This window comes from Gadus chalcogrammus, chromosome 7, assembly GCF_026213295.1.
Source record: "Gadus chalcogrammus isolate NIFS_2021 chromosome 7, NIFS_Gcha_1.0, whole genome shotgun sequence".
In the NCBI taxonomy this organism is placed as follows: Eukaryota; Metazoa; Chordata; class Actinopteri; order Gadiformes; family Gadidae; genus Gadus; species Gadus chalcogrammus.
The window spans coordinates 24776025-24803759 of record NC_079418.1 but is presented as its reverse complement, the minus strand read 5'-3'; the positions used below and the strand labels follow the sequence as shown (position 1 = coordinate 24803759).

Below are 27735 nucleotides of genomic sequence, written 5' to 3'. Positions count from 1 at the left end.
TAAATATGAATCCATGGCGTGTGATATTTAATTACCCTTTAAAAGGCTGGACAGCAACTGAAAGCACATCCACAAATCTTCAAAGGAAAAAAGTTAAAAAATTACAATTTAAGAACATACTTCCAAGAGCAGCCAGATGAAAGAATTCAATCGTTGGTTAACTTTCATCCCTGAACTGAGTCATTAAGTGCCACTTTAACACTCAAATTGATATAAATATTGTTTTTTAAATATGTAAAGTGCTAATATCGTCCAATAATTCAGCCAGGGGCAAACCATTTACAAGAAGCTTTTTTCACTCTTTGCCCTGTTGAATTGAATGATTGTTGAGGCACAGACTGAATAGTCAAGGTGGTACTCTAGCACTAGCAACTGATAAATGTATGAAGTCTTAGCAACTGTATTTTCTAACAACGTGTTCCATCGAGCGATGGGCACCTCTTCATCAAGTAGACATTCTCAACAAGGACGACCGCTATTCTCACCCACTCGAGAGCACAATTAACACCAATTAAAACCGCTTCTGACATTTCATTCATAGAATTAAAGGATGAAGGCTGTTTTCCCTTTTACAACCGCACGAGTAGAGGACTTTACGCAATTCTCCCGCGAGTCTAAAGGAGAATTAATTTGGGTAAACCTTAAAATTAATGATTCATTAAGAGCGAGCATTTTCTTTCACTCCCCCACTACCTGAATAACTTTTAATTCAGCCTGCTGCATTCAAGGTAAGCGTCCTCTCTTTGCCCTATTGCTCACTCTCCATCTCTCTCCCTCTTTCTCGCTTTATCTCTCACTCTCACTCGCTGGAAACATCAGTAGCAAACACTAACACACACTCACATCGGGAAAAATATGAATAAAAGAATGTTAATGACCGGTTTGTGAACCTCTGAAAGCACCATCAAGAACCACGCTGCAAGAGAGCAGAGGGGTGAAGGCGCTCGCAGCGATTAAATATGACATACCACTGATGTACCACTGAACAATAGGGTCAATTAGTTTGTGTGTGTGTGTGGACCCTTCGACATAGCATCTGAACCAAAGAAAAATGATTTTGATGAAATTCCCAAATGTATCAGAGTTAATTCTAAGGTTGCCGTGTTAAATTGACAGCAATTCTTTTATGGCTCCATTGTGAGTGTTGACTTTCATCAATAACTCGGAGCCTGGTCAGGTTGAACGCGTAGGGTCCTCTTGTCACGCAGGTATGAGCAACAACACAAGGTGGGACAGTCTGATACGCGTGAAGGCTGCATTTGTGACGCGAGCCATGCGTAGCACTAAGCAGACTGACATGTGTGACCTTATGAACACAAAATAAACGGCAATAGGCTCTTCTTAAAATAAAAATAAAACAAATAAACATAATAGGCTGGTGAGGGCTAACCGCTGCATCTAGCAAAGCCAACATCCGCACGGATCATACTATACATTTAGCTTGTTGGGACCAGGGTCTGGGATTATACGACTAATTGTTTTAAGAGATTCCGTTTTATCGGGACTGCTGTTCTTGATCGCCGTGGCAACATCTGTCGACGGCTTCATTCTTGTGCAGGATTACTTATCCCGGCAGCTCTGCAAAGTAGCCCGGCCGTCGCGCTGGATGCAGGCCAGTAAGGTTCCCCCCTTAATCCAATTTACGAGTTGATTTTGTGAGGAAGGAGCTTAATTTGTCCTTTGCTGGATTATATTTGGCTTTGTGTAAAAGGTCGTTGACGAGCGCGTTGCACGGTGAGGTCCGAGACGTTGTTTGTCATATTAAAACGGAGACTCGAAAAATCGTGATGTATATAGACACACACACGGATATATTTTACAGGTCTGTGTTTTTTATAGGCCTCATATTAACCTTTTCACCTGGGCTGTCAAGCCCCAAGACGATTCCATTTTTATTTACTTTTCAGTGGGGGGGCCGGGGTAGTTCGGCTGGTTGCACGGTGTAGAAATGTTATTTATTTGCTATACGTCCATGATAAGATGCATCCGAATTTACAGAGGATAAATATATTTCATGCAGCAAGCAACGTCAATATGAGATGGAAAGCAGCACATGTCTCACCCTTACAGAGTATGCCGGGTTATGTTGTGTGTGACAGGGGTAACTTGTGAAACCTTGATTTAATTTTGCGGTTGACGGTGCATAAAACGTGTCCTATTTCCGCACCTGCACCATACAGGATAACGTATGGGTGGCAAGCTGGGAACGTGCATGCTGCCCGGCTTGGTGACATCACGTCGCTGCTTTTTTACGTTTAAGAACGATACATAAAATGTCTAGACGGAAGGAAAAGACGGGAGCTACCAAATGGGTTCACACTTTTAGAAAAAGGCAACAAACCAGATATTGATAGACAGCAAATGGCAAACCCGACTGTCTCTGGGAAATGGGCTTAGGGCTGGTCGTGGGTAGATAGGAATCCAGCTATGTGCAGCAAAAGGCTGTAGCCATGCATGTAGTTAGCATGGTGCTTAAAAATGTACACACACGGCACCGACTCATGAGCGTGACGTAAGGAGAGGCGAGGGAAAGGAAGTAATACACCGAAGAAACAAGGACATAACCAATTACAGCCCAACACCTCTGCACACAATGCTTCCTTTGGCCTAATAAAATCATAAAAAAGGAACTGTCAACTCCTTTTTCTCCCGTCTCCCCGGCCTCTTTGAACTGTCCCTCTTTGGGATACAGCTGCGTGAGACAGAATCAAAGAGCCGGCAGACATGGCAGTGCGAACAGCGACAGTCTAGTGCTAGACACAGTTTTACACTCCCAGCGACCGACAACAAGACGTGCGCTTTGAACAGTGTACAGAAAGGTGAAGGAAAAAGAAGAAAACTTAAAAATTATAAAAGAAGAATAAAAAAAAAAAGAGGGATTACAGATATGTATACGGAATACAAATAGGCGTACCCGGTCGCTCCATGTTGAGCGTGATAGGATAGAGGCACAAAATGGCGGCAACGGAATTTGCAGGGAATGTCTTTGCTAAAGCATGAGAAAATAGCGAGCGATTGCGGGTCGGCTCGAAGGGGACACAAAGACACAAACCACTGCTAATGCGGATGGCGAGCCAAAAGTAGAAGAAAGGAAATGTTGTACGCCGGCCATGGAGCGAAGGAAAGGCCGATGTTTTCACAACATGTGATAAATATACAGTTAAAGGACAACTATAACCCGTAAAGAGAAACGACAAACTATCATTTGTCGGAGAAGGAACAACAGAACAGCAAAAGTGTGGTTTTCCAGCAGAATGTGTCCTCTCCTCTTCTGTTTAGGGTGGAGTGTTTTGGAGGTGTGAGTGGCATTGTGTCAGTTGAGGCAGTCCAGCTCTCAAAACACATCTAAGGTTGGGCAATTAGTTCCAGTGCCACTATTAAATGTGCTGAAGGGGCGCTCGCCACGGGGGGTTGAGGGCCCCGACTCAAAAGGGCCTTGGACTATCGCCGGGGATGGGAAGGGTGGGGGGGAGAGGGGGAGAGAGAGAGAGAGAGAAAACGGGGCCAAAAAAGGTAGGCGGGTCAGGACCTTGAGGCCATGTGAAAGTCCTGCCAGCCCTACTAAACAAGATCCAGCTCTACTATTTACTACTCGGCCCTACTAAACAACAAGATCCAGCCCCACTGTGTGTGTGTGTGTGTGTGTGTGTGTGTGTGTGTGTGTGTGTGTGTGTGTGTGTGTGTGTGTGTGTGTGTGTGTGTATGTATATATCTTATTCGACAATAGGTTGAAGTAGGTGACATATGGGACAGGACAAGCAAACTAAAAATAATAATAATGTACTCTGTCCTCAAAATGTGAAGTCAACATTTAAAATATTTACAAAGGATTCATGGTTTTTGCTAAGCCTGTGATGCCCTGTTGTGTGTACATGCGCGTGTGTGTGTGTGTATGTGCGTTTGTGTTTGTTTGTTGATGTGCCATTCAAAAAGCCCAAAAATAAACCTCAAAAACTGGACAAACTGGTGGTTTCGGTCCTGCCGGTAAACAAACAGGTTTATATTTAACCATTCCTCAACAGAAGTACTCTGACGTCCAGAGAATAGAAGCATTGGGACCTACTTCATCACAATGGTTGGGGGGATGTGTTTGTGTGCGTGTAGGTGGCCTGGGGGGGGCTGGTGTGGTGTAATAGGAGGAGGGTTGTGTTAACTTAAAAAGGGAGTCAGGAAGGCAGATAAAAAGAGAGTGAGCAAACAGTCCATAGGTTGAAAGACAGTGAGGATATATGAAGACGCGCGTGAGCAGATGAGATAAGCCAACTCTTTGCCAACGCCACATCTGCTTGTGAGCTGTGAACGGGGAGGTCCTCCAGCCGCTGCCTCCTCTACCTGGACACTGTCCGGGCCGCCGGGAAAAGAGGCTCTCTGTGTGCCGTGAAAAGAGAGGGTGGTGAGGAAGGTCTGGGGTGTGCGGCTGCCGTCCCCCTCCTCCCCCCCTCTCCCCCCCTCTTCCTGTCTGCTAGGGCCACACTTGGTGACCTCTGACCCCCCCCCACCTTCTACAACTCATTGTCCGGCTTCTAAAATAAATAAAAAACGGAATAATGTGACCAGGACCAGACCGCTGTCCTCCGCTGGCCCAAAGAGCAGTGCTCTCTTCCTCAGAGCGTCGTACTGCTTCTCCCCTGATGTCCGATATGGAAGGTGGATGCTAAGAATACACCAAGATTACATTGGATTTCTCTGACAGATGGTGCGTCCCCGTCCCCGACCCCGTCCCCCCCCCCTCCCGACTCCCACACCCTCCCTTCCCAGTAGCACCGTTGGCAACTCTCCATTTCTTAATGAAAGAAAACAAATAGGAATGGGGCTGGTAATGGAGCTGGCAGGATTAGGCTAAATAATTGCACTTTAGCGCACACTGAAATACCGACTTTGATTTTTTTCGCAAAAGCGGGTTGGATAAGCTCTTTTTGGGTTTTTGTTTTATCTCTGTTGGAAGAACGTTTGTTTGTGATTATTGATGGGAACGTCCTGTGATTTTAGCATCGGCACGGACCGGGAGGATTACCGCAACGCGATGGAGGCCATGATAGATAACAAGAGAGATGACCTAAAATACACTGCACACATAGGATTGCGTTGCAAGAGAAAAAGGTTTAGTTCCCTTTCACTGTAGGTTTTGTGCTTGTGTTGCGCGATTGAGTGCTTACTTTCCCCCAAATCCGTAGCACGGCTAAAGCTAGGCTCTGTTGAAATGCAATATAGGTCACTGAGTCACACTGGACAAATGCAAACTGACAGAATTGTCTTTGCAGCCAATCGTAATAGGTCACTAAGTCAACCACTGAAGAGCTCTTTGTGGTTAGCAGCAGGAGACATTGGGACAGAGAGTTAACCAGTGCGACTGGTTTCTACTGTCCATGTTGGCCCCACTATTCCTTTGCTGATCAATAGTTCGCCTTTTTCCTCTCTCTGGGAAGTCCTACCCCCCTCCGGCCTTCCCACAGCTCACTTTCCTCTATTCTACACACACACACACACACACACACACACACACACACACACACACACACACACACACACACACACACACACACACACACACACACACACACACACACACACACACACACACACACTAACCTCTGATGCCCCCACCTTGTATGCTCTTTGACCTTTTCCTGAGGCCTGGCTGAGCAAAAACAGTGCTCCCCCCCGGCTCTCCAAAAAAACCCATTAGTCCACAAGTGGCTCCTGTTTCACTTGGCCAATGAAAGGGTCTACTGTAAATAATAGGTTTTGGGGAAGGGGAGTGAGGGTAACCCTGGCATTTATCTGCACCCCCCCACCCTTAAAAAACACACACACATACACACAACCACTTCCCCCTACACACAGACACACACATTTGCATCCACCGTACTGTAACAGAGCCCAGCAGAGTTCACAATGGACTCTCTCATGGGGTCTTAAGAGTTGCGTGGTCGAGGTGGGGGCTGTGGTGTTGTGGTGGGGGGGGGTGCAGGGTCCTTCACCGTCACCTCCCACTCAGAGCAGGATTAGGGGGTTTGGAAGGGGGGGGGTGAGGGGGAGGGAGGTAGGGGGAGTGGGGGACTGCCCCCGTTAGGTCTCTTTTGGCTGTGGGGGTCATCACCCCAGCCAACACACACACATACACACACACACACACACACACACACACACTATAGCCTTTGTCCTCCTCCCAGGCCTAGGGAGCAAGAGATGGGGCGGGGGGGGGGGGGGGGGGTGAGGGAGGTCCTTCAGCTCCAGGCAGCCGATCACATTTTGCTTCATGTTGGATCGAAGCCTTTAAAAAAAACCTTTTTCTGTTTCTATTGGCCAGCGAAAAACACCCCAGGATGACCACTAAGCCACAAGTCAGTTGCTCTCCGCGCTCTCTTCTGGGAGACATGATTGAGATGCAATTCAGCTTTAAATTTCAGAAACAAAATCATATTCTAACCTGAGAATACAATTTGCATTGCTGCCCTACACATTGACCCCATACTATGAAAAACAACAACAACAAGTGGTTGTGTCCAGGGCATGAGTGGCGTGTGTGGCATAGAAACCCAAAGAGAGATAAAAACATGGCGCAGAAGAGAAAAAATAGATACTGACAGGCTTTAGAGTCAGAGGTTAAGTGAAATACATCCAGGGGGGGGGGGAGAGAGAGAGAGAGAGGGAGACAGCGAGAGAGAAAGAGACAGCGAGAAAGAGACAGCGAGAGCGAGAGAGACAGCGAGTGAGAGAGAGACAGCGAAAGAGCGAGAGCGAGAGCAGAGTCATGAGCCGATAAAAGGGCCCCCAAGGCACCTGTTAGTGAAGTGCCAGCCAGTGTGTGTCCCTTGCAGGCCCGGCCCCTGACCGGCACACAAAGGAAGAAACGAAAACACCCTTCCCCCCCGCCCTCAGCCCAAAAACTAAACACAAACAAACATTAGAAGACAGCTTCAGACCAGGATAAATACACACAGCAAGAGATGGAAAACGAGAGGTCGCCTTGAACGTCATACAGAGGGGAAAAGTAAACAATGCTCCAAAAGACCAAAGAAAACCAAAAAGGTGACTGCAGTGTCAGAGTGTTCGTTGTTACTGGAGGGAAGTGAGTGTGTGTGTGTGTGTGTGTGTGTGTGTGTGTGTGTGTGTGTGTGTGTGTGTGTGTGTGTGTGTGTGTGTGTGTGTGTGTGTGTGTGTGTGTGTGTGTGTGTGTGTGTGTGTGTGTGTGTGTGTGTGTGTGTGTGTGTTACAGCATCATCTGTAAGGTCAGCTGACGCGGAGCTGACAGAGATGATGTATTTTTTAAACATTGCATGTCAGCCGTGCCGCCTCACAGATCTGTCCAACAAATGGAATGGATTCTTTTGGCAGATTTTCCTTTCATTTTTTACCTGGCAGCAGTTGCCTTCCTCGAAGCCAAGGGAGGATAAGCATGACAACAACAACAGAGATCAACACAAGACAATCTGCAAGTGGTCATGTGAGAGAGAGCGAGAGAGAGAGAAGGAGAGACGGACCTTGGAAACAGTGGCTTGTCAGCAGCACGACAAGCACCCTGGTGAAAGGATTCACGTGTCAGGAGAAAGGAATGAAAAGGGCTGATTATTAGAGAAGGGAAGACGGAAAGGGAGAGAAATATGTCATCATGGTTAACATTGCCGTGAGCCAATCAGGAGCCTGATTAACTGTGCGTCTGCTGGCCCGCGCCACCACGACATGGTCGAACAATGGCCTTGAAATAAAACCATACACATTAGCAGGTAAAACAATTCCTAATGAGTGAAGAATACAAGTGTCTCTGTCTAAGGGGGGAGTTTGGATCGTAAGCCGAACATCCTCTTAATGCTCTATGTGTGTGCCTGTGTAGGCTTGTGTGTGAATGTGGTTGATGCTCGCTCGCGTGCGTGTGTGTGTGCTTGTGTCTGTGTATCAACATCTCTCTATGCCTTCTGTAATCTTCTTCGGTGTCTTTAGTCAGAAAAAAAACACATAAATCAATTATGGTTTTAAGCTTTATGCCGCGATTTAGTCGACCAATCCCTCCTGGATTATTGAGCAGCTTTAAAACAAAACACGCTGGCATCAAACGCAACAGGCAGCTGAGGAAGCAGTAAAGCAATCCATAGTGATGCAAAAAAGTTTTTTTAGAATGCCAGACGGGTATCATAGAAGTTGGATATACGTATATACGTTTGTGCGTGCATGTGTAGCTAATTTAGATCTTTGCATAACTACAAACATTAAAATGATTTTATTTGCGTCCAAATATTTGGTGATATACCCCGAAATCGCTGGAATTGACAGTCTAGTTCTGCGGAGAGAAAGTAAATAAATAATGACACAGAGCTGAATGTAAGCGGTATGCTATGCACTCAGAATGTCACGGCAAGTCAAAACCACCTCGTTGTACTGACACTTCACAACAACCAAAAATGTAACCTGCTCCTCTCACCCGCGTTCCCGCGGAAACCCTGCAAGAACTCGCAGTATTAAAAAAATAAAAGGATGTGATCATTTTGACTTTGCCTTGACATCCGGAGCACACAGTACGTAATCAACCAAATGTGTGCGTCTTATCCATTACCGGGGAAGAGGTTGACATGTAAAGACTCATATCCCAAGACAAGGCCAGGGAAGTGTTTTTTATAAATACATTCAATTCAGAAAGAGGAGGGATTAATTTACATTTGTGGAATATTGTAAGTTTATTAAAGAGGTTAAAGAATAATGTATTATTCAACATCTTATTTTGATGAAGAACCTGTCCAATGGAAATGGCAATAATGTAGAATTATTATGCATCCACTATAAATGGTGTCACTATTGATTGTAACCTTCCAAATCAATGCAGACGAATCACCACTACAAGGCGTTTGTACGTCCTTAAATAATGAAAACAACCTCGAATAGTTACCCTTTTAAGCAGGAGCTGTCCCCTTTTGCAACATATTATACCCATCACCATACCCGCAAAGTGGATAGAGGCATCAGATGCACAATGAAAGAGAAAAATAAATAGTTGAACAAAACTATTTGATGGGCGTGCAGCCCCTCGTTAAAAGAACCAACATGGAGTCTCCGGGGTGGTTTATGAGGCTCTGAGTTATGGCCAAGATAAAGAGGAAGGTGTATAAAGAGAGAAAGAACGAGTGGAGAGAGAAGAAGAAAGAGTGTGAAGAGCGAGAGTGACAGTTTATTTGTGTACTTTTTATGCGTGCCTCCAAAATTCTGTGTTGGTTTTTTACAGAAAGAGCACGGGAGTGTTGGGGGGGGGGGGGGGGGGGGGGGGGGTGTGGGGGGGGGTTTTATGAGCGGCTTCTTAGCGTATCGCTGGTATCACTCCATCAGGGGCCCCCCCTTCGCCCATCGCCAGCTAGCCCATTCAAGTAGCAACAAAGAGGCTAATTAGAAGCTCCCTCTTCCCTGGAAAGCCCGCGGACGCTTCTGATTTGATACTTCCCAGGACGGCTCAGGGGCCCCGCGAGGTGGGGGCCGCGGAGCGCGCGCACACACACACACACACACACACACACACACACACACACACACACACACACACACACACACACACACACACACACACACACACACACACACACACACACACACACACACACACACACACACACACACACACACACACACCGCCCTTTTTCCTGGCGCATATGCTGTAGGAAACTCATTGTGACATTTCAGCCAGCAGGTACAAAGTGTGATGAAACGTCTCCACGCGTTGGGTTGTTGTTTTAGCAATTTGCCTCTCATATGGCAATATGAAAACGTGTTATGAATACGTTGTCAGAGGCCACTTAGCGTAACAGTGTAAGCTTACCCACGCCCCCTCTCTTGGACCCCATCCACAGAGGCCCCCATGCGGCCAAAAGTGAAAGGGGGGTGTGTGGGGGGGTGTGTGGGGGGGATGGTTGCCCACAGGCCACGGTACAGGAGACTCAACTTTGGTCTCATGCCAGAAAACATAAGCTTGGGTCGCGTCTGGCTGAGTGCGGAGGGGCGGCTCTGGTCTTTCACCATGAGCCCAGACGAAGCAGGTGAGAGAAAGGAAATAAAATGAAGGGGGGGGAAAAAGGGAAAGAATAAAATAAAAGCAGCCAGCTGGCCTACCCAAGGGACACACACATACACACACACACGCACGCACGCACACGCACACACACACATACCTCTTATCTAAATCAGCCTGTAGATTACATCACCATGGGCACTGTCTGGATATTACATTTCCTTTTTTCCCTTTGATTTCCCTCTTTCCGTCCTTCCATCTCTCCCCTTTTCCTTTCTTCCACTCATCCGGCCCATCATTTCCCCAGCCAATGGACACGTGCGTGCGCGGCCTGGTCACTCCACGGTCTGGAACGCTCGCTCTGGGAGTGATCAGATAGTGGTGAAAGGACAGCTGGCCCTGCGAGCGAGGGCTTCAGCGATGCCTTGAAAGACGACCGCTGTAACCTGTGATGTACGCGTTTACCTTTCTAGCCGTTTGCGGTGCTCATATGGACCCTATCCCCCTCCTCCATCCCATCTCCCTTTTCACATGAAGTAGGACCCCCACCTCACCCCTCCCCCTTTTCCCTCCCCTCTTCCCTCCCCTGGCGCGTTAAGTCTCCAATCGATACATCTCCCCTCCCCTGACAGTGACGACATGGCCCAGATCTGGGATCAGAGCGATGGCGTTGTAAATCTTTAAGGTTCAACTCCGGCTTTAAAATGTCTCGTCCGCAGCACCGGCCAGTTACCTCCGAGACAAGACGAAGACCCGCCCCTGCCCCTGTCTGGTAGGCTTTCAGGGGGAGACTTAAACAAAAATGCTCTCCGCGCCTCCACAAATTGGGGCCAAAAGGAGGCACCATGGAGAAGGAGGTGTCCACGTGTGTGTGTGTGTGTGTGTGTGTGTGTGTGTGTGTGTGTGTGTGTGTGTGTGTGTGTGTGTGTGTGTGTGTGTGTGTGTGTGTGTGTGTGTGTGTGTGTGTGTGTGTGTGTGTGTGTGTGTGTGTGTGTGACAAGGGGACCTGAATGGGGCCTGTTCTTCGCTGCCACCGCCCCACGGCTGAGAGATTTCTTGGCAGGAGGTGTGCTGCCTGCGCGCGGGCCCATCTATTGTGCTAGCCAGTTTAGGTTATTAAAGGCAACACGTTCCTCACCTGAGAACGCTAGCTCGGGGAGGTGCTAGCCGGAGCGATTTAGCTTTGCAAAGTGATTTCGAATGGAGGGTAATCCTGCAAACAGGGTAATAGATGCTACCTCGCCAGCGGGGGTTTCCGTCAAGAGCAGGATAACGGTGATAACTGCCCAGGCGGCTTCGCTGGGTCCATATATATGTTTATTGTCATTGGTTAGCTCCGGGTCCACGCCTCGGTGTACACTGAGGACGATACCTGATACAGATCCTACGCCGTGATGCAATCTCAGGGGGGTGAAAATGTGTTTTTTTAAGACAGAAGATAAGGGGAGGTGGGATCATATCAAAATGGTTAATAAATTGGAAAAGCATCTTTATTGTCAGCATGTTAAAATGCCTTGAATGATCAAAAAGAATGCGTTTGAATCTGTACCATTTGGCTTTGTAAAAATAAGCCGTTGTTGTTGAATAGATCTGACAGAATTGTTTTTGGATTTAAAGTGAAACTGCAAATTGAGAAGGCAGAATCGATAAAGAAACACATCAGTGTCTCATAAACAAAAAAATCAAAGACACTTCCCAGCAGTTGAGATGATTCACACGTTTTCTTGTTTTTACCTCAACTCCAGAGCAAAAAACAAGAGGACGAAAAACCAAAACCCCACAGCGCTGGACGGCCGACTCAACAATATGTGCCCACGTGCACAGAAAGGCTCATCACCTGGGACTCCACTCGGGGTTGTACCCGGTAGGAGGGCCAAGGGTTATCTGTCCTACTCCGATATGCACAGATAAAGAAAAACCCAACCTCTCTCTCTCTCTCCCCCCCCCCCCTCTCCCTCCCTCCCTCCTCCCTCTCCCTCCCTCTCTCTGCTGGCCTCTACTCTATCAGCTCCAGGGGCCCCCCCTGGTATTAGAGGCCGGCAGTAGCGGTACAGCGGCTGCTCGCGACCGCTCGCGACGCCAATGCTCCTGGGGCCACAATGGAGAGGAAATGGAAGAGTGAGGTGCTGGCACTGGCCCCGTGTTGCTAAGGGCAGAGTGGGTAGACAGGGTCTGGTGGGCGGCCAGCTTAGCTTCGCTGTAGCGTCTTTGGCGACACTGAAAGAGATATGCATCTTAACAAATACAAAATGTATTTATATATATTGTAGCAGAACAGGAAACCACTCACTTCACGCATCGGACCCCCAAACCTACGCCGTGAGCCACACAAATAAACACACGCACGGTTGAAACATTGATGGTTATCAGCAATGTTTAACTGCTGTATGCCGGAAAGCTCTTTTTCAGCAAACAAGGTCTTTTCTGTGTTTTTTTGGGGCTGTGTGATGTACATTACCACAAGGGTCAGTGATTTGCATGAGAATGGACGATTAACTGAAAGAGATAAACCCAAGGCTACCTCCCTTGAATTGGAGCGCTGTGTTTAGAATACCAAGCAGTTGTTTTTTGGTTCGTTTTTTTTTTTTCTTCTTCTTCTTTACACTGCCTTAGAGTTTGCCATGTTGCATCATGCGTTCCGTTTTCTCAATACATTGCTCCGACTGGACCAGCGGTATTAGTATTTTTTCCCTTCCTCTCTGTGCGGGTGTGTGAGGGTCACTGAAATAACGCTGTAGTCCCCCGCTCCCTGTAGTCATAAGAACGAACACACTCCCTTCTCCATTTGAAGACATAAATCCAGGGCTTGTGAAAGCTGTCTGCTTGTGGCACGCGTGTGTGCGACTGTCTGTGTGTGTTGCTAACTGACTTTTACTGACTGTAAACAGACAAAAACCCTCGTCTTGCGCAAAAGGTTAGCAATTTTTTATAGTCCATTAACGGAGCTACTGGTTGCTCACTCCCTCCTTCCCTCTTAAGTTCTCGAGCTCTGCCTCTTTTTAACGCTCTCTCCCTGGAACACACACACACACACACACACACACACACACACACACACACACACACACACACACACACACACACACACACACACACACACACACACACACACACACACACACACACACACACACACACTCACAAACACACCGTCAATCTCTGATCTCCTTAACCCTGACCCAAAGTCAAGACAGAACTCCTTCTCTTTTTTTTGTTTTGGATTAGTTGTGTGAGTGAGTGAGAGAGAGAGAGAGAAGGGGTGTGTGTGTGGGGGGGGGGGGGATCTAATCCAGGACACACAAGAATGAATGGGAGCAGAGACTACATTTATAGAGGAAGCGAGTACTTTCGGCTGCATTTGGACACACACACACACACACACACACACACACACACACACACACACACACACACACACACACACACACACACACACACACACACACACACACACACACACACACACACACACACACACACACACACACACACACACACGGGTCAAATATACACCTCGTACTCTAGACCTGTGCTGCATCTGGAAACAATTAAACTCATGTTTGACTTGACCTGCCTTCACCAAGTGAACTCTGTCCACTTTTTTTTATGTGTTTGTATTCAAAGACAGACAGCAGCGACCCTGCTATGGGAGGGGGGGGGAGCTCTGGGCAGGGAACGAGCTGCAATTAGTTACCAGAAATACGACACTGTGAACACCAATCTGGTATAACAGACCACTGTTGCACGAGTCTCACACACACACACAAACACACACACACACACACCCAAGTATGTCTATGACTTTAGTAAATCCAAGGTGATATTTTAAATACATGGTCGGGTCAGAAGTAAATGTCAGCTCAGGACACCAAAATACTTTTGACAAATGGGTCGGAATTGTTCCAAAACAGTGAAAGTGAATTTTAGAATGGCAGTTAAATACTGTCTGAGTGGCTGTCTGAGAGATCACTAGTTCAGCCCACCACGGGCTTGCATGTCTGGAAGAAACTGCAGCAGATGATGCAATTTGTGATTGGGGGAGTGGGGGTGGAGGGGATTTCTACACACTTCAAGACGTCTCTGAGAATGACAGGACAGAAGAAGCCCATAATATTACACAGTGACGTCTGGAATATCCGCTCATCTAAATTAACCCATTAGTATTCTAAAGAGGGGGAATAGCAGCCAGATCAATGGATAAAACGGTTTGGAAATCTCCTTTGATACCGGATTTCCCAGCTCGGGGAAATTGATGAAATTCCCCTTGAAATATAGGCAACAGCTCTCATCCCCGATCGTTCTCAAGGATACCGTCAATTTAGCTGGCTGGTTCAGGACACTAGAAACATAATGCACTGCACATTTCTTCCAATCTGTTCCCGTTTGGCAAAATGTCTTTTCAAACAGCCCAAGGAGAATTTGAACAAATATTAGTTTAGCTGAATGACCTTAGCTTAAACCATTATTTGAAAGCGATGCATTTAATTCACACTGAAGGACTGAATATAACGCTCACATGCTTTCGGTGTAATGATTGTCAATGTCACCAGGTCGAATACCTCACACAATCACAGAGTAATTAAGTTATTAACCCAACACTGCGCACAAAATACATAATTACCAATTTCTGGCACACGACTTTATTACTATACTTGAATCTTGAAAACAGCTGTTGACAAATTAACATTAGCCTACGCTTTCTTTTTTTATGCAAAGAGCTCTTGTATCCAACGGAAAAACTCAAATTGGTAAATGCGTTCTTAATTTCCTCTTAGATAAATGTTGAACTAGGAATTTAATAAATATCATACAAATATATTTTAAGAAAGATATAAATCCATCACACTTCATAATCGGAATGAATAAGGTGCGATTCCTCTATTTAACACAAACGTAACAAAGAAACACACACAAGGTCATGTCAATGTCTTCTGGGAAAAACAATCCACTCTGGAAAGTTAAGGAGAGTTAACTTTCCGTCTCTCTTTTATCGGGAGCTCATGGGGCGATCAAGACCGATTTGCCAGCTGTACGGGGCTTAGGATCTAGCTAAGTCCCTCCCTGATTTATATTTGCTGAGGTGTGATGTGAATTTTAGGCAGGTCTCAAACCCTCAAGTAAACCTTGGCCCCATCCACACTCCTATTGATTTGAGTAAACATTTCTGGCCAAGCGGGTGGCCTTCAGGTTATAAGAAAAGATGGTAGTCTGATAAACACACTGATTCAGCAGGAGAAAAATCTATCAAAGCGGCGACGCAAGGTAAGTGGTTGCCAAAAAGCAGATATTAACGTTGCAACATAACACTGAGCTGGAAGAAGCTACAAGGAAAGCGTACGGGTTGCACACGTTTGTAAATGCTCACACACAAAGCCAGGTTAATCCCTTCTACTAAATGGTTCAGGTAGGTCTATAGCACTCATTTCCTGGGTTGACAGCCAGCTCAAATCATAACGCTACTAAGGGCCCCATTATTAGGGGCCCTTTGCAACTTTAGACCTCGCCACACCATCGGTGTGTGTGTGTGTGTGTGCGCGTGCGTGCGTGCGTGCGTGCGTGTGTGTGTGTTTTTTCTCTGCCAGTCATCTGGACACTAGTCTGGGAGCCATCAAACACGGACCCTGTGGGCAGGCTGTGGATCAGATGAGGATGTACACAGCTCTGACCAGGCAGGATCCACTCTGTGTTTTCTACTACGGCGAGTCAAGAGCATCGCATGCCAACAACCATTTTTAACCCCTCGCACTCTTGGCCTTCAAACCCCAAATAGGTGTGTGAAATGTTCCGAACTACGCCATGCAAATGTGAGGAGAAATGGATAACCCACTGAAATTGAATTATTTGTAGTACCTCACGAGCTAACAGATAATACAAATAAATTAACTGAACAATCTTTTCTGTCAAACATGACATGAGTGAAGCACACTCATTGGGCAGCGCTGCGCACCATTGACTTCATGCAACCGATCAACAGCCACTCCAACCGGCACTTCAACATTGTCATTGCGAAATTCCATTCAATCCATTCGGTGTCCCCATTCCCATGGATATGAACGAACATATAATCATATGGCTCGTGTGAAAACAAGCGAGTGAAAGAAAGGCATTTATTAGCTCAACAGAAAGCAAACGACAACAAGGTCAGCCTCCTATACCTCGTTGATATATTATCAGAGAAGGAGAAGAAGAAGAAACACCAAAAAAAATAAATAAAAGGCTTACCTATGCTGCTCCACCGCCTCGTTGTCAGGGAGCTCGGCGCCGCACACGTTGCAGCGCTCGTGCTGGTTCCGGGGGTCCGGCTTCATGCCCACCGCCAGCTCTCCCAGCTTGCTGAAGAACTCCCTCTGGATGAAGCTCTGGGGCAGCAGGCCGCCGTAGGCGCTGAAGTCCATGGACATGGCCAGTGCCGGGGACATGGGCAGGCCGGATGCCATGGACACCGGCAGAGACATCATGCCGTCCGTCTTGTGGTTGGGCGGCAGGGAGTAGAGCGAGGCCAGGTGCTTCTCCGTCATGCCGGCCATGGCCTCCAGGCCCATCTGGCTGAGATCGGCCTGGGGGTCGCCCAGGCCCTCGTCGCGGACGTAGTGAAGCTCGCGGGCGCTGGTGATCACGCTGCTCCGGGTGGGCGTCCCGGGCCCGTCGCGGTTCCGGTCCTCGGCGTTGCGCTCGCCATTGCTGGACGCGCTCGACTCCATGTTCTGGGGGCTCTCACGCCCGTTGCCCCCCACGTCCACCTGCATCATCTCCGTCTTGATGTCGGCCATCAGCTGGTGGGAGTTGCCGTGGGCGAGGTGCTCGCCGCCAAAGCCCTGCTGGAGGAGGGACTGGCCGATGCTCATCAGGCTGTCCACGGCGGCCCGGGTGGGGCTCAGGGTGGAGAGGCTGAAGGAGGTGGACACCGAGGGGCTCTGGTCCACCATGCCGGCGATGGCGGCGGCGGCGGCGGCCTGCTGGCTGGCAGACAGGTAAGGGTTCTCCATGGAATGCTTCTTGGAGTTCTTGCCTCCGTTGCGGCCCTTGCGCTCGTCGTCGTCCTCCGTGCCGCCGTCGTGCACGCCGGCCTCCGCGTCGTTCTCGTCCGACGACTGGATGGTCTCCAGGATCTTCAGGCACTGCTCCTCCAGGTACTCGATCTCCAGGATCTCGGCGGCGTAGAGCAGGTCGTCCAGGTCCTCCACCTTGGCTTGCAGAGTGGCGGTGTACGCGTATTCCAGGATCTGCTGGAACGTCTTTGGTGAGAGGAAGTCCAAAGTGTAATGCTGGCTGCTGCGGTGGAAAAGGATCTCAAACATTTTGCTGGTGCACGCCAGCACGGTCCGGTGAGCGTGGAACTCCTGGGTGTCCACCATGATGACCACATCGCAGAGGGTGCCGGCCAGACGCATCTGATTGGCCTTCTGCAACAGGCTGGTGGGGTGGTTGGGGTTCTGGAGCTGGATCAGACCCATTTTAGTTACGTCCATTGTGGTGCTGTTGCAGTCCACGAGCCCGACTCATGGGGCTCGCCTTTTCCGTTCAGCTTTGTATTCGGTTATCTTTGTAAGAAAGAAAACGATGAAGTCTTTCCTAGCGGAACAGAGGGAGAAGAGAGTCAGTGAAAAACGATCAGGATAACCAAGCGCAGATGTCACATTGAAATGAAACTTCTTTTCAATTTATTATTTTTGATAAATGTGGAAAAATATTATATTGCATGATTAAATTAAAAACGATTAAATAATGGAAATCTGAACTATGTACATTTGATGATAAAAAAAAAAGGTACACCTGACAACAAAAAAAATGTCAGCTGAACAAATGTATAGCGTGGGAGAAGAAGAGGTGGAGCGTTGTTGGATGAAATGGCATCTTACTCAGTATTCCTATCACACAGAAGACCCCAGAGCCGGGGAGGGGCCGAGCACTGGCAGCGAGAGATGCTTCAATAGGAAGATGAAGCAGGCACGTTGTAGCCTCGACAACGTTTACCCAATATATTCACCGACGCTGAACCGAAGTGACTCGTTCACTTACTTTCGGCTATATATTGTGTACAGTGTGTTTGCACACTGGCTCGCTCAAACCCGTGGCTTTATTATTTGGGAAATGGTATAGCCTACGGCCGGTGAAAATGTCAGCAGAAAGTATCGTCAGATTAAATTTACTTTAAAATAAAAACAAATGACCTCCTATAATTGGTGAATGACCCGAAGTATAATAAAACAACACAGGCTACCAAATCAATGAAAATAAACATTGTGTCCTTTTAAAAGAAGAGAAGTGTTTATGTTTTGGGTGTGATTGATAGTGATAAAAAAGGGCATCATAGTTTCGAAAAAAAAAGAAAGGAAATAAGTTTTACAGCCGGTTTACTCTTCCCGTCTGAGAACATTGGGCTCTCTAGGCTAGCCTGCTCAAATGCCCCTCAGCAGAGACATGTCTCACTGACCCAACATGTAACTAAAGAGCCGCTTAACAAAGATGTTGCTCAAAAGAACACAAGCGTATCAACATATTACATACATATCATATGCCATATATGACATGGCTAAACAGGCCTATGCTGTTCGTTGTATGGATTAACCAGCACAGGGAACAAATAGCCTATGCAGATGAATTATTAAACAGGTGTAAAGCTTTTACATACAATTGTGGTTCTGATACAGGCCTACAAGATCCAAAGCATTATAAAGCTAAAGGTCGCATTGAATCCGTCTCCCTCACTGAGCAGAGATCACATCTTAACGACATCCCCTTAATCATTTTTTTTAAGCTGCGATTTATGAGCCTACTGTAATACAAATAAATGTCAATTCCACCACACACGCGTCCAAACGGAGACGAACTTTCACATCAACGAAAACAATCGAAAGTTGCAGTATTCGTTTCGTCATTCACATCCCGTGTGGTGAGATTAGCTCTCTACTAAGGACAGTGTTGCGTCTAGACAGCGCGCCTATACCATGGGAGAGCCTTCGCTTTACATTGAACCGCGTTTAACACGATTCATAACAGACACACCGATGTTTTCCTTGGTAGGAATAAAAGATAGACTGCTGATAATGTGCTAATAGCTTTACTTAACTCCCTGGCAGCATAATCGATCGTATCACGACGAATTTAACGTCCATCTATTATAGTTGAATGCCAGCGGCGCACGCAGCCTGGACTCAATGACAAAGAATTGACAGCAATCATGATGAAACAATGTGCGCGCGATTTCATATTCCTGTTCAAAAACCCGACGTGGTGCGAACAACCTTTTTGGTGGAACATAAGCAAACAAAAAAAAAAAGTACATGAAAACGTGCACAGTCGACGATCTCAATGTTCCCATTGACCGCTATTCCGATCACCACACAGGTGGAATTGTTCAAAAACTAGGCGAAAATGCCCTCCGTTTAAGACCATTTGAATTTAGTAGCCTACATGCGACCTAATTGTCTTCGGATCGTGGAGGTGAAAGGGAGAACGGTATAGACAGGAAGATAGAGGAGAGATCAGACGATCTGGAAAACAAATCAATGTTGCATTGCATTTGTCAAGGATTTCAGATCCCAGTTGGCTGTGTGCGTGTGTCTATACGTTATTGGATCTAGTGTTTGAGAAATCTAATCTTGCTCACGGTCAAGCCAGATGTGTATGCCTACTGTAAAATGCACATCAATCAATGATTGAGGAAATGGATAGCCCCACAGTTGAGAGAGCAATGTCCCCAGCGTTTCTCATCGTGATGCCATTAAGGCTAAATGAGCAACACAAGTGTTACGAGACACTAGGGGGTGGGGGGAGAGGAAGCAAGTGTCAATGTCAGAACGCATCTTCAGCAAAGTGCTAACAGTATATTTTCCTCAAATAAGTCACATGGACGAGCGTCATATGCTGTCTGGTTTTCCGAGCAGAGCCAGACCTCACGTTCTACTCGCCGTGATCTCCCGAATACTTAAACACGCAGGTTACGTCAACGTCGATTCCTTTACAATTGCCCTACGTGGAAACTTAATTACTACCTTACACTACGCACACACAGACGCAGACTATAAGCTTAACGTGTGAAAAAACTTGAAATAAGTCATGTTTGCCGATAAAGAATAATTCAAATCATTTCACACTTGAGCGCGCGCTGATGCACATTGCAACTTGTCTGCCCGCGCGATAGTTTCCGACTCCTCGCCACACTGTAACTTGACATGGGGTTGAACAGGGACAGCAAACAGTGGCTGACATCAATTCTTCCCCCAAAAAAACGTCAACATCGTGAATGAAAGTACACACACAAAATACGCGTTAACAACATGCAGGAGAAGCAGCTCTGTCAATTTGCTGCGTGCCCGTATCTTTTGGACTCACCTCGTAAGTTGCACGTTTTGATTCCTGTATGTGGTTATGGGGGCTACAGCGTAGTAACGCAGTTCGCAGTAGCCGCTCTCACACACGCACTAACTCCTTTCTTCTTTAGGGTGAGCGAATCAACACGGCGGTGACGTCAACGGAGAGAGAGTCAGCCGGCGTTGTCTTGAATCCGTGGACTGCGAAAGTGAGACACCTAGGGGGCTATCATCTCATCTTAAAATGTGTACATTATTGTAAGGCAATTAGAGCGTGCCCACGTGTATATTCAATATGGATATTGTTATGCTGGCTACCGGGCTCTTCCTCAGCCAAGATAGAAAAAAACGTCAACAAGACAGAATTGAACGAATATCCCATACACAATACATTTTGTTAGGGAATATTATTGCTTTGTTGAATTGTAATGTTAAAAAAAATATTATGGAGGTGGATAAGTATGTTATTATGGAGCATATAACATACAGCAAAATACTAATTTGGCTTTTTAGCTTTTTAAAAATCGGTGTAAATATCCAATTGATTACATGTGTAAGTTATCAACCCAGAGACAATCTACTTTCTGAATAGCTGTTGCCTTAAAAAATCATTAAGCTAATTATTCTTCCTTCTCATCCTGATAGCCTAGCTGCAATGCTCTATTTGAACAGTGTGCTTGTGAATGAGATACGGGGGGCCTTTGAGTTCACACAGATTATCACCCAATGACTCCATTAGGCCTATCAGTGACCGTGTTCACAACTTCAAAAACCTTTGACATTAGAATGTATTGTACACTGCGCATAAAAGCGTTTGCATAATGATAAGACCATTTACTCAGCATCCAAATAACCAACCCCGGGGCCCTGGAATTCCGATAACTCCTGAAAGAGGAACCAAACATACAAATAAAACAACACAGGCAGCACCGCCCCCGAAAAAAACAAAAAACTACCACGAAACTGGTTATTCAAATAACTGTGATTTTATTGGCATACAATGGTGGCAAGGGATGTCCCTTCTGTTATATGATAGTACTTTATTGACGGGTATGAATTGCAATGGGTGCTGTGTTCGTCATGTGGTTCAACTGTTTTTTCAAACCAGCAGAAGTGCAACAAACAAGGAAGGGGCTGTAATTATCTTTTCCTGGTTTGCTCATGCAGGAAGAGTCCTTTATCTGCCATGCAAACTATGGATGATTGTGACTTATGGTTTCAAAAACGAATAGTTAGTGGGCAGGAAGAACGACGACTGAGATCTTTATTTTATAACAGAGAAGGACATCACTAATGCCACAATGTAGAGTTTTATGTACAGTTTGTCAGGGGTTGACCCCAGGAAGATTAGCTGATTGCCATGGCATCAGCTAATTGGGATCCTTCAAATTAACAAATAAACACATCTTTAATATTAAAGAATAACAAAATACAACAGATGTCCGGGACCGTCCAGCATGTATAGAAACTTTCTCTAGGCCTCCAATATCATGGCTTTGTGAACCTTAACAGAATTTTCCTCTTTATTCTTCTCTGCTCTTTATTTTCCCTGATCCGCTGAAACCATTGTGAACACGTTGCTCTGATTATTATATTTTGGTCTTTGACATGTAATCAGGATCGTATTTATTTTGTAACAGAGCAGGAGCAGCCCATTTTGAATGCACCTACATAGCCTGTGGCCTGTGACCAAAAAAAGCCTAGTATTGATGCTTCTCATGCAAAGCAAGTGACAGCAAACACAGCTCACAGTTCCTCCAATGTGAACTGAATATTAAATTGAACTATATTTAATTCATTTTCATATGACATACTCCTATATAAGAAAATGTGATTCCACCACCTGCAGTACGCAAGTAGATGTACAGATTGTCGTCACCCAGTGATTCAACAATGAGCTATATACATTTTATTTTTGCAAGATACTGCAAGATATCCCTTTACTGTCGACAATGTGATGATTAATTGACAGGTCTCATCATTAGCTGTGGGTTTTATTATTAGGCAGTAAGGCTAAATGATAATGATAAGCAATGGTGTTGGAAGGAGCCAGAGAGATCTTAGAGAGAGGGGGAAATCTTCTTTCAACTTCTAAAATTCAGTGCGGCTCTTGGATTTTTTTGTTGGATTAATCCAAGCAAGGATCATAGAGTGCTTCATCACCTTTGAGCCCCGTGGCGGGAAGGCTTTGTGCCGGTTTACCCAGGGATGAAGAAAAAGGCACTGCCTTAATCTGGCAATAATCCAGCACCCCCTCTCTCACTCCTTCAACCTTTTACTGAAGGGAATGGAAGGAACCCATCCCAAATCATATTTAGTGGCACATTTCAAAACAACAGCAGTCACTGTTTAGGGAGGTAGCAGTGATTTGTACAAGCGATGGCAGTCTTTACTAATGAGCATAGACCCCTTGTCCCTGTCATTATACAGTATCTATTTGTGAGTATGACACATGAACATAGTACAATTATTATATAAATTATTTCACTGTAGGCGTGTACACCTGGAGTAGTATCATTAGCAATGTTATCAGCATGATAGCTGCCTTACTGCATTCATAATAGCCTTCATTATTTACACTAATGAGAAGTTCTACGATCCAAACTATTGGGCTAATAACAGCGATAAGGACTAAACTTAACACTGCTGTGTAGTAATTAGTACTTTCTGAATTATAAAACACCATGTGTAGCTTGAGCCCAAGGAGGTGCACAGATAGGAAGAATAAGTAGCGCAAACACAACAAACCAAACACACAAGTATGCATGACCTGAGAACGCTGAGGCCACGGAGTGTGTGAGCGTACAGTAAATGCCTTCCGGAGAGCTGTCATCAGAATGCGCTGCTTGCTCTCTAGCTATCTTGCAGAATGTGTAAATACTTCAGCTTGAAACTCGAGAGCTCAGAGATGGTGAGAGAGGTTGTTGTTGGTGTAGCCTTGTGCAATGTGAAAGGTTGCAAAACCCTTCCCATCTGAGGAATGGTAAATAGGCTCCACACAAACAAGTCAATGGTCCTTTAAAAAACGAAACATCGCTGGAACTTTATCTTTGATGCATCTTAAAATAAAAGTGACTCGTTGTTATTTGTTTGTTTTTGTTTATAGTTCTCGAACATAGAAGGCCACTTGGAAGGCTGGGGAAAGGTTGGAAAATAGTGATATTAAAATGTTGAGACACGTTGTAAAGTACATTGCTCAACAACCCCCCCGCCCCCCTCACCCCAGCCCCCCCCCCCAAGAAAGTATAGTTTGCTATTGTCTGGTGTCCAATGCAGGCATGGCTTATGGAAGAGATGAAGTGGGGGGTAGGTAGGGCCCCACACAGTGGATCTTTGTCAAACTCTGTCCATACAGACGCACTGAATGGGCTCTTTTTACACTTGTGTAAACCTGGGGGGCGTCTCCAGCACTCAGGCCGCGCCTCCGCGACCCCTGACCCCCACCTCTGACCTCGGTTGGATTTTGGTCAGGAACAAACTTTTGGCTGGCCATGTGCTCAAGACAACTCTGATGGCAAAATAGGTCCTAGTTATCTACCTGTCTTGAATAATATAAGTGTGACACTGTCGGTTCATTATTAATAAGATAATAGATGAAACACTTTAACATGCCAGTCTATTTTATAGTTTTCCTTTAAGAATTTTTTTTATTCATCACACTAAATATCTCCAATTCATGAATCAAATTATTTCCTCACTAAAGATGTCCTTTTGTTGATGATGCTGCTCTTTTAATAGACCTTCCAACACCTCCAGTTGGTAATCTGTGTGGCCCTGTGGCTATCCCCTGGTATTCAGTGTGTGTCCACCACTATTTGAAATCCGACTCTAAGTGACCCAGCGACCCTGCTCCGTACATTTGCCTAGTTACAGGTTTGCCCTGTCCTATGCACCGGGCTGTCTAATCTCAAAGAATGCCCAAGCCTTTGCTTCGGGTTAATGGGTGAAATGGCTGTGTTGACCTAGGTGTTTTATTTACCCAATGCCTATTTACCCCTCCATTCCAAAGACATCACCTGCGGCACTCATAAGGACGGACCACAGAGGTTAAGAGAATCCCTTTGGATCAATAAAATGTTTGTTTGTCTAGGCCAACAGAGATTGGCATTGCGACAATTCCGGTTTGTGCAGTGACTTTCAGGTGGAAAGTGCCATGACCCTAGCTACTTTTTAGCTGGATATGACAGGGCGGTATTATTTTAGAGGTGGTTGTGTAAGGCTGTGTACACACAGTCGGGAGGGGGAGACGGGGGGGGCTTTAATAAAAAAAAGCCTTAATTTTCGATTTATGTATTTAATGAATGTTCTGCCAGCGTGATCGCCGGGTTCAAACTCAATATATGCGTGTCTATAAATATGGATTAAATGGTCTTCCGCCAAGCATCCTCATTTTATTGATTCTATAATTAACTATTTAAATAATAAAATCAAGCTTTTATGAGTCTTTTAATAAGAAGCCGTGAACACTCCACTCACCACTGTGAGTCATCAAATGATCTTTCTGTTGGTCTCTCAGCCTGTACTCAACAGAAGTGATCTAGGGACAACATTTTTATTCTAAGACATGACCTCTCACTGCACGTCATTGCGGTGCCCGTCTGGAGGTCCTCTTTGTTATGAAAGTGCACTGCTTTTATTATACTATTGCTGACTTCAAGCAGCCCAGTCCACCTCATCAAACCAAGATCTGTGCACCGCAGATCAATTCAACGTTTTGAATATACGGTAGTTTGAATTCCATCTAACGGTGTTGATCCCATTCACACTAAATCAACCAGCTGTCTAACCAACTGACTAACCAACCAACCACTCAATCAAGCAGTTGACTGGTCAACTGACTAACCCACCAACTGACCAGCCCATGTTGACGATGGAAATTTGCTGATCAATAATTAATATATGTGCACCCCATTCGGAGGCTCAGACCGCCCTAGCACAGTTCTCCGGCTGTGTCATTTGTCTACAGTCTGAACAAATGAACAAATTAAATGTTCAGGCAGTGGAGGAGGAGCTCACACTGGGTTCACAAGTAGCAGATCAATCCTCCTTCACCAGCCTTTGTTTGCACTTGGGTACTTTTTATTTTATTTCAGTCTTTTTGGGGGCTATTAAAAGAGTTACGCAAGAGTGATTGCACTAGTGGCTTAAGTATGTGTGTGGCATGTGTGTGTGTGTGGGTCTGTGTGTGAGGGTGATTGGAGGTGTTGGGGGGGGGGGGGGGGGGTAAATAATCATTGACTTGCTGAGACAATGCATCAATTATTATTGACCTAGAGCAAAGGAATGAATTAGGAATACTTTGTTTTAAGAGATTTAAGATTGACATAGCAAGTAAATTGTAAAAACATTGTAAAAAAAAAGTCAACATTATGCCATTCCTTGTAAATGTGACAAAAGCCCATCCCGACTATTTCTTATTGTTTGCCTACTTATTAGTCAAACATTTGTTTTTCAATTGTAACCAGTCAAACATGTAAAATAAAATCTTCAAATACTTTTAAAATATACATTCTTCTATAATGGAATTGGCAAAACGGCTCATTAACTCAGACTAAAATATCAAAGAGAAATTGTCATCATATTCATTTGATGAATATCTAAAATGAAGTTTGTAAATGTGACGTCCGTCCCTTAAATGGCATTGCTCATCCAACCAATAAAATAGAAAGACACACATGCAGAAACACCCACACAACAACCAAACCCTAAACCTAGGGGAGCATATAGATCGCACCTTCGCTATCTCGTTGGGTGTTGGGTCCACATTTCCATGGGCTGATTCCCTACAGCGCTCTTCTCACTGATGGCTGTATTACCCTGAGTCCTCTCAGACTGGATTGAGAGAAGGTGACACCAGCAAAAAAAAAAAGGTTACCCATCGCGACCCATCGCTGGGATGTAAAAGATACTGAAATGACGAATCTAGGGGGGTTATTTATTTAATTTCAAAATTTGGTATAGGGGATTAACCCCTTGAGATGCAGCATCTCCTTTTCAATCCCCTCGTTTAGGAAACCATCGAGAGACACGCCCTAGTCCGAGTTGAGAGGAGGATTCCGGTTCTGAGGGCAACAAGGTGGCCCTTGTGTTGACATGTGGATACGTTGAGAACAATCAGGTCAACTGCAACATTAATTATTTTACCCTTTACATAACCCCTTCAATGTTTAATGTTAAATTGTGAGGTGAACAAAGAGCAACTACAATAATGGAGCAGCATTTGGATAAGACTTTCCCTTTAAATCCCGTTGTTAACATTGAATAAAGCAGTGCCTGCCAGTATATAATAATTATAATCAGCCAGCATAAAATCTCACAATGTAACACCTGTAATTTGTGTCTGACTGGCCACCACATGTGAAGCCACTGTTAAATAGTAACATATTAAATGACTTATTATCAGCTAATGGAAACCAAATGAAAACTTGAATCAACATTTTTTTTTTTTTTATATATATACTACTTCTTCGCATAGATATGTATTCAATTCAGTTTTGTAAATAATTTTGCAGGTATAGGCCTTCTATACAAATATTATGAATAAAGTTCATGCAATGATAAATACGCATATAATTGCTGTCTTTGAGCCCAGTTTGTCAGAAGATGTGTGTTTGTGTGTGTGTGTGTGTGTGTGTGTGTGTGTGTGTGTGTGTGTGTGTGTGTGTGTGTGTGTGTGTGTGTGTGTGTGTGTGTGTGTGTGTGTGTGTGTGTGTGTGCGCGCACGTGTGTGTTCCGTTCCATATTAAAATTGGTGCAGAATCTGCACACACCTATATCATGCACTGTGTCTGGTAAGCTGCTGGTGATGGATCATAGATAGAAGAGCACAGGAACGCAATGTGCTACTACATCACTTCTACTTAACACAAATTAACAGAGTTCTGTTCATTGACCAAATCAAGAACTACAGGGATGCCCTTGGAACCCAAAACTATATCTTTGAATATCCCTCGATGTTGACCTTGATGACATTAGATAATCTGAAATAATACATTAAATTGTAAATATTTCTTCAGCTCTTTAACCCTAACCCTAACCCGGAGGGTTTTGGCTGTATTTCATTTAAATCTTCAGTTTCTGCCTCCAAGTCTTTTGTCCTTTGGTTATCTATCTTCCTTGCCTTCCCTTTTTACACACACACATTAATGTGTTTGATGTGGACACATGAAGCCCCGGCTAATGAGGTCCAGGGGAGGGGGGGGTCGTCCTTTCCTTCACGGCCCTCTGACCACCTCTTTACGGCCCTCTCAGAGACCCCCGCCTGGAGAGGTGGCCGAACCAACACCCAAATCCCTCTAAAAAGGCGAATCCCTGCTATTACCATTCAGGCTGAACTATTTTAAGCGCTGCTTTCGTGTGTCTGTCTAACTATGAGGGCACCATGAAGGGGAGAGGTGGAGGGGGAGTGGGGCAGGGGCAAAAGCACATTCAATC

At 45.5% G+C, this 27735-nt stretch overlaps 1 protein-coding gene across 1 annotated transcript in view; it reads right to left on the bottom strand.

Moving 5' to 3' along the window:
* zbtb16a (zinc finger and BTB domain containing 16a) overlaps nucleotides 1–20539 on the bottom strand; it is a 104274-nt gene extending 83735 nt beyond the window's left edge. Inside the window, exons 1-2 of the mRNA XM_056594224.1 lie at nucleotides 20324–20539; nucleotides 16211–17560 (exon numbers count right to left, since the gene is read on the bottom strand). Of these exons, the coding sequence (XP_056450199.1) occupies nucleotides 16211–17457 (1247 nt within the window). The 5' untranslated portion in view covers nucleotides 17458–17560; nucleotides 20324–20539. The remainder of the gene's footprint in view (nucleotides 1–16210; nucleotides 17561–20323) is intronic.
* Nucleotides 20540–27735: the final 7196 nt, after the last annotated feature.